Genomic DNA, 11,724 nt, shown 5'->3' with positions numbered 1-11,724 from the left:
CACTCCCTATTTTTATACCCTGGTCATAGGGCTTTACACATTTCCTGTTCTTGCCAGCCTCTGAAGACACTGAGTTTGCCAGCTTATACCCTAGTAGAAACTAGTTGACTGATTTGCTTAAACTAAGAGGTGTAGTTTTTCCCACATAATAATTTTCATTGTGACTTTGGGCAAATTACTAACATCTTTGGGTCTCTTTCAACTCTCAAATTCTGTGAAAGCATCTATGCATTGTTTGACAGCCTATGCTCAAAGTCATCTGAACTATTTTGGGAATTCTTAGCTGATATCAAATAAAATGACAATTCCTTATGTGATTCTTTTATTTAAATTTATTTATTTATTTTCGGTTCAGTTGGGTCTTTGTTGCTGCGCGCGGGCTTTCTCTAGCTGTGGCGAGCGGGGGCTTCTCTTCATTACGGTGCACAGGCTTCTCTTGCTGCGGAGCGCCGGCTCCAGGCACATGGGCTTCAGTAGTCGTGGCGCGCAGGCTCAGTAGTTGTGACTGGTGGGCTCTAGAGCACAGGCTCAGTAGTTGTGGCGCACGGGTTTAGTTGTTCCGCGGCATGTGGGATGAGGGATTCTCCCGGACCATGGCTCGAACCCGTGTCGCCTGCATTGGCAGGCGGATTCTCAACCACTGCGCCACCAGGAAGCCCCAAACAAACACTTTGAATGCAGCTACTAACATGCTTATGGGGCCCCAGCGTACAAGAAATACTGATGGAACCCTCGCAAATGTTAACATCAGAATAGTAAACGTAAAAAGATTATTTTAAATGACATTGAGAAGAGTACCTATACACAAAGCAAGTAAAAGACACGTATGTAACCAAAGAAAGAAATATGATGATTTTAATTGCTTAAGATTCTTATAAACTTTAAAAGAAATTATTCTTTAAAAAATTAAAGCACAGGACACTGTAAAAAGAGGGAGAACTAAGACATCCATGATCCTAACAAGAAATGCAAGTTTCTATTTTGCCTGTTACTTTCTTGCTTTGTCTATAGATAGTACATATATTTTTACATTTGCAATTATAGTGATTGAGCAATTCTGTATTTGGCTTTTTTTCGTATAATTACATTCTAAACATTTTCCATGTTGCCACAGAGTCTTCACAATATTTATTTTTAGTGATGGCATAATATTCCATCAAATTGCTTAAACATTCTTATGCTATTGCAATTTTAGTTTATTCTCAGTATATTTTTAAAAAATCTAATTGTCAGCATTACTAACTAAAATTCAGTACTGTGATTTTATTTTTTCATCCTTTCAATATACACTAATTTCACCAATTGGTTAACTATAAAAAGAATCCTCAGGAGTTTCAAAGAGCATGGAAAAGACATATTAAATTAGGATGAATTTCAAGCATTTGATGACAAGTCATAAATCACTCCAACACTTGCTAAAACTGCATGCTTGTAAAGGACTAGACAGTGGATTCAAAGTGCCTGCATCCTGCCTTTGCTTGACACCAGTATTGCGCCTTGGGGAAACTTGATTCATTTCTCTCTGCCTCTGTCTTCTCATCTGCAAAATGGGATTAGTAATAGTGCCTATCATGTAAGACTGTTCTGAGGATTAAACAAAAAAAAAAAACGTTGCATGTTAAACACTTAGAACAGTGTCTTTCACACTGAAAGTGCTATATAAATGTTATCCTTTTAATGTTAGAATACCTTTACATTTTTTCTCTACCTTACAAGAATTCTACATGCAAGCAAGACAAGTGGTGAGTTTTAAAACTTTAAGAAAAAAAAAAACAAAGTGAAATAATTTCTTAGCCAGGAGCAACTTCTTTTACTTCTTTTTCTAAGGTGAATTGGTTACAATTCACCTTAGACATTTGTGAACTATCATTCTGTCAGCATAATCATGATAGTAAGAGTAAAGTAAAATAAGCACCACTCAGTGGCATGAAAGGATGAGGAATTCCAAAAGCCACTCTGTCTTCTTAGGGTGTCTGCTCTGAGGAGCTATTGCTATGTGAAAGAAATCGTTATGCAGAACATATTTATTACCTTGATAGAGGATGACAGCCAAGTGTGTTAAGATCTATAAATGAGGGTTTCCCTGGTGGCGCAGTGGGTAAGAATCCACCTGCCAATGCAGGGGACACAGGTTCTAGCCCTGGTCCGGGAAGATCCCACATGCCGCGGAGCAGCTGGGCCCGTGAGCCATGGCCGCTGAGCCTGCGCGTCCGGAGCCTGTGCTCCGCAACGGGAGAGGCCACAACAGTGAGAGGCCCGCGTACCACAGAAAAAAAAAAAAAAAAAAAAGCACCATCTACTCAATATTATGTGCCAGGCAAAACACTTGGACTTTTAAAAATACTTTAAAATCTGCATAACAACCTGGGCAGAAATATTCCTACCCCAGTCTTACAGATGGGGAGACAGACTCAGTGAAATGAAATGACCAGCCAAAAAACACAAGGTGCTGGAAAATGAGTGGCCAGCACTGACCAATTCAGGTTATGTTAAGATTTGATAGGTAGGGAAGTTGTGAGACTCCTTTCCTGACTGTCCATCCCACCCACTTTCCCATCAAGGCCTCATTAGACATCAAAGGAGGTAAAACGCATTTTTTCTTTTCTTTTGCACACTGCAGGTACGAAGATGGATCAAGAGTCCGGTGGTCAGTGTGGACAAGCATCAGAGTCCCAGTCTGAAGTACACGGGCCCTTCAGTGGTGTACATGCCACCAGGGGAGCCAGACTTCGAGCCTTCATTGTGTCAGACGTGCCTGGGAGACCAAGCTTTCCAAAGAGGGGTTCTCCCTCAGGAGAAGGAGTCAAGCTCATGGGAAACTCAATCCGCGTGCGAAGTAAGTTTGCTCTGGATCCGTTCTTCTGAAAGGATTCTAGGCCTTTGTTTTTCTTGTATCCATGCCATGGTACGCCCCCAAAATTTATTTTTTTAATGCACGTTTATAAAGCTTCTGAGGAGGACATAGAATTGTGGCCTTTGTTAGTCCATTGTACTGAGTATTTTTTAAATAGACTTTACTTTTTAGAGCACTTTTCAGATTACAGCAAAATTGAGAAGAAAATATAGAAATTCCTATACATTCCCTACCCCTAGATATGCATAGTCTCTCCCACTATCAATGTCCCCACCAGAGTGGAACATTCCTTACAACTGATGAGCCTGCATTGACACATCCGCACCCAAAGTTCATAGTTTACATCAGGGTTCACTCTTGGTGTTGTATATTCTGTGGGTTTGGACAAATGTATAATGACATGTATCCGTCTTTATAATATCATACAGAATAGTTTCACTGTCCTAAAAACCCTCGGTGTTTCACCTATTCATCCCACTCTTCCCCCAAACCCTGGCAACTACATATATTTTACTGTCTCCATAGTTTTGCCTTTTCCAGATGCCATGCAGTTAGAATCATACACTCTATTGCCCTAATTTTTTATGCTGTTCCAAGGCAGCAATGTTTTGGTCAACTAGAAATTCCTCCTAAGTTGTTTGATCACACAGAAATCAATTCTTGTATGATGTAAGAAGGATATCATAACAGTCATCTAAAGTTTGTAAACACCACTGAAATATTTATCTCAACTTGATTTGACCCATAAGAGAGAACTATGTCAATCTTTCACTATTTTCCCATATATACTTATATTTTTCCTGACATTTTTCTCTGTTACTCCAAGAGTTTTGGGGATTTGTGTGTTTGTTGTTTTTTAATTTTGCTAATTCGAGGAAGCCAGATAACTGACTTATCTTGTAGGTTCTAACATTTCAAAAATTTAAGGTTGTATTTTTAACTTATAACTCAATTAGGCTTATTTAGTTTGACTTTTTAAACCGTCAGATTACATGTTTATATTATTTTTATTACCAATTTATTGACATAAAAATACAACAGTAAGAAGACAGGACATGTTATTACAAAGTACAATTAATTGCAAGTGATCTTCCAATATATTATTTCAAATCAGTGCATCATAAGATGATAAATGTTAATAACTTCTCCTTCTTTTTTTTTTTTAAATCAGCATTTTCCAGAGATAAAGTAATCATTTTAGCTGCTAAAAGATAAAAACACTTGAATCTGAATTCCTTTTAACCCTGAGATATGCAATGTCTCAGAAACTGTTACCTCATGAAAAAGTAATACCTGCTGCCTACTTTCTAGGGTTATTGGAAATATCAAGTGAGATATACATGAAATACTTCATAATCTATAAAGTGTCACGCAAATATAAAACATCATTACTTATGTTTGCTGACGTACATATTAGCTAAGCCTGTAACTGAACTAGACTTCCATGACTAGGTCAGCAGTTTGCTGATCTATGAACATTTGTCATAGGGCATTTGTTGTTTAGCTAGACACTGGCTCAACCCCGTGTTAGTCATAAAAGGTAACAAATAGATTTTAAATGCAAGGATTGGAAAACTTTTTCTGTAAAAGGCCAAATAGCAAATATTGTAGGCTTTGCAGGCCATACGGTCTCTGTCACTCTGATTGAGCTCTGCCCTTGTAGGGAAAGCAGCCACAGATAACATACAAATGAATGGGCCTGACTGTGTTTAAATAAAACTTATATTTATAAAAACACGTGGCTGGTCCACCAGCCATAGTTTGCATACTCTTGGACTCTTAAGAGTCTAAAAGAATTTGCCAACTCCTTAGAGTCTAAAGAACTATTCATGACGCAGAGGCAGAGAGAGGGCTCTGCAAATCCTATACAGAGCACAAATGCCTAGTCCTAAATGTTTACTGGAGGCCCTACTATATGCCAAGCTGTTGGGAACAGAGCTAGATTAATGAATAAATGGAATTCCACTCAAGAGGAAACAATAAACAAAGAGCTGGAAGGAATTTAAAGCAACATTGTGATTCATCCTTTTACTTTATCCAGGATTATAGGTGAATCAGTCTCCAATTTACAATGGATTACCTGGTTCTGACTTAGTTGGGTTTTTTTAAGATCACCACAAACCAAAAAGACACTTATATTTTAACAATTTAAAAATGAATCTAGAAACTTCTCTGGTGGTCTAGTAGTTAAGATTCCACGCTTCCACTGCAGGGAGCATGGCTTCAATCCCTGGTTGAGGAAGTAAGATCCCGCATGCTGCGTGGCACGGCCAAAAAATAAAAATGAATCTATACCTTGTATCCTTTAGGGATTAAACCATGAAATAGTTCCTTGAGAAGGCACCGCTGTCCTTTTAGGAAGTGGAGTTGTGTGCTAAGTAGATGGAGAGGCTGTTAGATGGAGACCAGGCCTCGTGGCGAAGACCTCAAGTTGGCCCCCTGACAACTCCTGATGTGGGTTATTTTAAGCAAGTCATTAATTCATCCTTCCTGCTCAATGTTCCCTCCTATGAAAACTGAGATTATTCATGCCATCGAGTTTCTTCCTAGGAGTTTCTTGGTACTTTGCAGATGAGATGGGACTTTTAAAATCTTTTGTAAATGTAAATTCATGTGTAGTGTTCTGGAGTCAGGCAACCCACATTCTAGTGCCAGCTCTGTCCCAAGGTCAATATACGAACTTGAGCATGTCACAAAAGCTCTTCAACATCATGTGATGGGCCTAACCTAGTTAACTCTAAAGCCCTTTTTAGTCTGAAATCCTGTGGTTGGAATTTGATGACCTATAAATGAGAAAAAACTCTCTATTTGATGTATAAAGATAAAGCATAGAAAATGAGGTGAGAGTGTTTCAAATAAAATAAGAAAGGAAACATAGCACAAGTCCTTTATGAATAATTGTGAGAGATTTATTTTTTTTCCTGACTTTAAAAATAGTACAGTCTAAATGCTACTTTTGGGCTTCCCTGGTGGCGCAGTGGTTGAGAGTCCGCCTGCCGATGCAGGGGACGTGGGTTCGTGCCCCGGTCCGGGAAGATCCCACATGCCAGGGAGCGGCTGGACCCGTGAGCCATGGCCGCTGAGCCTGCGCGTCCGGAGCCTGTGCTCCGCAACGGGAGAGGCCACAACAGTGAGAGGCCCGCGTACCGCAAAAAATAAATAAATAAAAATAAATAAATGCTACTTTTAATGGCCAAAAATTTGCTAAGAGTTATAGTGCAGTTAGTTTGTGCCATGCCTCACCAATTGTCTAGTTAGTAGCTTTTAAACATGTTTCTCCTATGCAAGAAACTGGCATATACGTATTGCTAATAAATCATCCAGAAGAATAGCAATATTGTGATGTTATTAGTAGTGCTGTCTAAAAATGGACTGTTTATTAAACAGACCTTTCTGGGAATGAGATGGGAAGAGGATAACATAGAGCTGTGTAAGCTGTTACTGAATAATGCATGCCAGTGGAACTCAAGTTGAAGTCAACTTTTAGTTCCTAAAGAGGTGGAAAACCATGTTAGTTTTTCGATGGGTGCATGTTGATTAAACATGTTCAAACTCTGTTTTGAAGCATATCTCTCACAGCACCTCCAATATCCAGATAGACCTCGCTGGAAGGACAGGAAAGGAATGTTTTGGAGTGGCAGTGGGGAAGGAAATCTGGTGTGAGGGAAAGCATAGGATTGGATCAAGATGGCAGCCAGAACATTTAACGTCATCTCTTCTTCTTGCTTTAAATAATAGAAAACACACACGCATTTTAATTTATAGTAGTGCTAGAAAACAAGGTATGTCATTGTATGCATAAGGAATAATTAAGACTCTCTGAAAAACAGAAGGCAGGTAGGATTATGAAGTTGATGAGAAAACTACAGTCCAAAATGATCACATCAAAGACAGATCTAACAGATGGGGACACTGCAAGCTTATCTATTCAAAAGAATCCAGTAAGTTGGAAAATAAAGATGTTCCAGGCAAGGCTTAATAAAAGGAAAGCAGTGTTAAGAATATAAATGTCAGAAAAAATACAATGTAACACAAAAAATTTGAAAGGAACAAAGAGGAATATTTCACATTGATGAAAGATAGCTGCTAAGAAGGTAAAACATTCACCAACCTTTACGAGCTTAGCAACATAACACGGAAATAGTTAAAGCAACAAATAATAGAAATACAAAGAAAAATGGAAAATTCATGTCACAGAAGAACATTTTTGTCATACTTCTCCCAGGAATTGCCAGTTCAAGAAGACCGACAATGTGTGAGGATAGAGGATTTTATTTTATTTATTTTTAAAAATTAATCTATTTATTTATTTATTTACTTTTGGCTATGTTGGGTCTTTGTTGCTGCGCGTGGGCTTTCTCTAGTTGTGGTGAGCGGGCACTACTCTTCGTTGTGGCGCGCAGGCTTCTCATTGTCGTGGCTCCTCTTGTTGTGGAGCACAGGCTCTAGGTGTACAGGCTTCAGTAGTTGTGGCACATGGGCTCAGTAGTTGTGGCTTGCGGGCTCTAGAGCTCAGGCTCAGTAGTTGTGCTGTACGGGCTTAGTTGCTCCACGGAATGTGGGATCTTCCCGGGCCAGGGCTCAAACCTGTGTCCCTTGCATTGGCAGGCAGATTCTTAACCACTGCACCACCAGAGAAGTCCCATTAGAAGATTTTAATAAAACAATTAACCAAATCTGATTTATGCTGAGATTTGTATATAAAGAAGAATATACTTTATTTTAAGCACACATGGAACGGTTACAAAAACTGACCAAGAATTAGATCATGAAGCATATCTCATCAAATTCCAAAAAACAGGAATCACACAGGTCGTACTAGCTAATTACAATTTGATAAAATTAGAAATTAAAAACAATATGAGAGCCAACCACCATCCTCAGCCAATCCATCCACCTGGAATTCCCATACATCCTTCCTATAACTCTGGGCTTACAGAGGAAATAAGAAAAGAAAACTAAATACTATTTTAAGTGTCTACCACACCACCAGGGAAATGCAAACTGAAACAATGAAATCCATGTGTTTTTAATCCATCAGATTGTCAATGGTTGAAAAGATTGATAATGTCATGGTAAAAGTATAGGCCAAAACACTACTGGTGGAAGGATTTTTTTGGCAATTTTCCTTTATTAAAAATTCTCATCCACCTCTACTTTAGATATGTACTTGCTTATGCTGACAATGGGGACAGGTACAGTGATATTCAGTTAGAAAAGCAAATCGAAGATGAATATAGCATCATCACATTTATTTTTTTTTTAATTCGGTATTTCTCTTTTCATGTCTGTGTGTGTATGTGCGTGTGTATCTATGAGTATATGTGTGTGTCTGTGTAAATGCAAACAAAAAGATCTGGAAGTATATACATCAAACTGAAATAGTGATTACAACTTTCGTGTGATTCAAATGGAGAGATGATGAGGTGTGAGAGAGTAATCAAGAAGGACTTTAGCTTTGTCTATATTGGTTGAACCTCTCAAGACTATATTAGTGTATTACCCGTGAGTTTGGGGAAAATATTATGCCCACCAGGAAACTCACTTGTAGAAAGGAAGTTATAACTCAACCTCATTGGTTAAAAGTCAGGCACCATCACAAAGATGGTTTTGTACCATGAGACTTTCCCAGCACTACACTACAAAGAAAGGCACCTGGAGGAAAATGGAAACACACAATGTTTGTGCTCCCAACGTGCCTTGCTAATCCTTCTGTCTGTCAATCATTTTACCCTGCCCTGTGTGGTGTTTTTTGGTATGCACATCCATTCATTCTCGCAGTTCCCCCCAGTTTTTAAATCTAACATGTTCATTCTCCTATATCCTTCCTGGACCTTGCCTACATCTTAAAAATTAATGTGTTCTTTGTTTTTCTCTTTGCCTTTATTAGTTGAAATGGAAATTTTGTTGATGCAATTTTTTTTTTTTTTTAACGTGAAAAGGGGAGACTAAGAAAACTCTGCAGCCCATGCTGGTTATAAATCACTTAACATTTCAGAGGCGTTGCGTGCCGAAGGCTCATGACTGATTCTCATTAACTTTGCCCTCTCATACGGGTTAGATTTGGCTGAGTGAGGATTTCCTCAGACTCCTCTGTCTGTGTTTCAATTGAAGACAGCTCGAAAGGTGCTTAGTCGGCTGCCAACAAATGAAACCAGGGCACTGCACGTGGATTTTAAGGCCTGGTGAAGTCAGTCCCCTGGATAGAGCTGCCAACTTGAAGAAATTATTAACCACATTACTAACCCAAGAATTACTGTTGAGCCTTTGACATGATTAAATATAAGGTCACTGCCTCTTCTTCTTCCTCAGCAAATCACCACAGACAATAATAGAAGGCACTTTTAATTAAGCTTACTTGACACAGTTCTGGGAGAGCATCTGCCCCATGTGGCTTGTTCAGCATCTGGGATGCCATCCCTCCATCTGTTAGGCTATCATGGCTCAAGGAGGTGCACCGTTACCTTTATATTTCTTCTCAAAACTGTTGAGCTGTTCCTTTGAAGGCCAGGAAGCTTGGTAGTAAAATGGTGAGCTGAGGGACAGTCTCCATCCTGATTTACCTTCACATCATCTTGAGGTTTTCTGATCTTTCTTAAGAAAAGGCTATAAAAGACTTGAATCAACCAGATGGCTTTATAGACTTCTGGTTTCTTTCAATTTACATAGTAAAAATGGATTTTTATGAAGGCTTATAGGGAATAAAATAATAGTCTTTCCAATTGCCTTCTCCCCCAGTTTTCTGCTCTTAGTATGACATATCATGGTCTCTGGGGGATGTCGGGTGATTTCTAAGCTTATCATCCACAATAGTCCTTGTTCTGCACCAAATTTTAAGCTATTTCATCTTTGAGAAGGCATTTATCACATGAAACAAAACATTAGACCACTAAGGCAGGGAAAAGAGAATACCCTATACTTAGGATGTGACAGAGTGGATGAAATTCTGTCCAGAGCCAGAAAACCTGGGTTCGAAGTCCAGCTCTACCACTGGTGGGTCACGTGAACATCCACATGCTACGTGATCTCCAGAGGCTGACCTGCAAACCCTGAAGAATAAAACAGTGCTGCCTACCTTACCCAGCTGATGAGATGATGGGGATCAAATGACAGAGCATGTGTGGAAACTCCTAAAGAAAAAAACCCATAAACAGCACTTGAAATATTATTAGTTGGCAAATACACTTAAGGGTAATACAAACTGAAAAGACTTTAAAGCAAGTAAATCAATCTTAAGCAAAACATTCATCACATTTCCAAACTTTCCTAGTAATAACAGCAACAATAAAGAATACTACCTGGAAAGTAATATGTCTTGGGAAACATTAAAAATGACTTAATTGGGGACTTCCCTGGTGGCACAGTGGGTAAGAACCCACCTGCCAATGCAGGGGACACATGTTCCCGGGAAGATCCCACATGCCTCAGAGCAACTAAGCCCGTGCACCACAACTACTGAAGCCCACGTGCCTAGAGCCCGTGCTCTGCATCAAGAGAAGCCACCCAGTGAGAAGCACGCACACCAAAAGGAAGAGTAGCCCCCCCTCGCCACAACTAGAGAAAGCCCACACACAGCAAGAAGGACCCAAACACAGCCAAAAATAAATAAAATTTTAAAAAATGACTTAGTTGCCCTCTTAGGAGAATGAAAACCCCGATACTCACTATTGCCAATATTTATCTGAATATTATTATTCTAAGACTAAGGCAGAATTGGAAAAAAATTAAGTTTCTTCCCCCAAAAAACTTGGAATATTTTTTCCTAGAAAGGCAACATAAAAAAAAAAAAGGTAGGGGTAAGAAAATAGAGGAAACTCTATTGGTTCCCCTTGGAGGTTTTCAATGTTTTTTCCTTTGTTCTACAATAATTTGAAGTGTCCTAAGTGACTTACAACTCAAGCATTTCTCTTTGGCTAAGAACCAGAGGAAAGATTACCTTGTTATCCTGTAGCTCTTGCTAAGAGCTACTAGTTAGCTGAAATTTCCATTTTTAGATTTCATATGTCTTTTACTATAAATCTATCTCCTTTCTGACTTTTCCCCATGATTTTCAAAATTTATGTAAGAATGATCATAACAGCATTATCGAGATGTTTAAAAATAATTCCATTTTCTTTATATGCCAACTGTTTTTATTTTTTTGTGTTCTCTCTCAGTTTCCCCCCTGTGTACCTAGTTTGTCCATGATTGTTGTCATAGTGTATATATGATACTGAAGCTGCCTTTTTTCCACTTAACATTTATTGGAAACATTCATATGTTGTAACAAATTTCATATTTATTATGGTTAACATTGCATCAAATTGATGTTGTTTAATGTAACCATAGACCTACCGTTAGTCCTTTCATTTTCTTAATTTTTTTCTCTTTTTCATAAGGCTGAAAATGATTTTTTCCCTCTCAATTTGAATAACCTTAGAATAAATTGAACCTTAGTATGAATCCCCAGTAATGGAGTAGAGTTTAAAAATAATTATTTTTGTCAAAATACTTTCAAGACCAATTTAGAAAGAATCAAATAAATAAAAATGGTACCAGCACTATGTGAATAAACTTACTCCACTAGCCCTTTATCCCTTGAAGGTAGTGGTATGTTTTAATTTTTGTTCATTTAATGAAATGACACTTCAGTGATGTGATATGCATTTCTTTGATTACCAGAAAATTTAAGAAATTTTTCTATTTTTCAAGTCGTTACTTGTAAGTCTTCATGAGAATTGTTTTGTTCTATCCTTGCCTCTTTATTTGTCAGAATTTTGCATTTAATTTTGTCAATTTAAATGAATTATTTCTAGGTAGTTGACATTCTCCTTCAACTTCTTTCAAGTCTGTCTGGGGCAGATTTTTTTCCCACTCTACGTCTTGGTTAT

General features: G+C 38.4%; 1 protein-coding gene across 1 annotated transcript in view; it reads left to right on the top strand.

Moving 5' to 3' along the window:
• SGK1 (serum/glucocorticoid regulated kinase 1) overlaps nt 1–11,724 on the top strand; it is a 108,373-nt gene that overhangs the window by 40,371 nt on the left and 56,278 nt on the right. The window contains exon 2 of the mRNA XM_033867752.2: nt 2,621–2,836. Within this exon, the coding sequence (XP_033723643.1) occupies nt 2,621–2,836 (216 nt within the window). The remainder of the gene's footprint in view (nt 1–2,620; nt 2,837–11,724) is intronic.

This window comes from Tursiops truncatus, chromosome 12 (genome assembly GCF_011762595.2).
Source record: "Tursiops truncatus isolate mTurTru1 chromosome 12, mTurTru1.mat.Y, whole genome shotgun sequence".
NCBI lineage: Eukaryota > Metazoa > Chordata > Mammalia > Artiodactyla > Delphinidae > Tursiops > Tursiops truncatus.
Note: the sequence above shows the minus strand (reverse complement) of the source record. Positions and strands in the feature narration are given on the sequence as shown.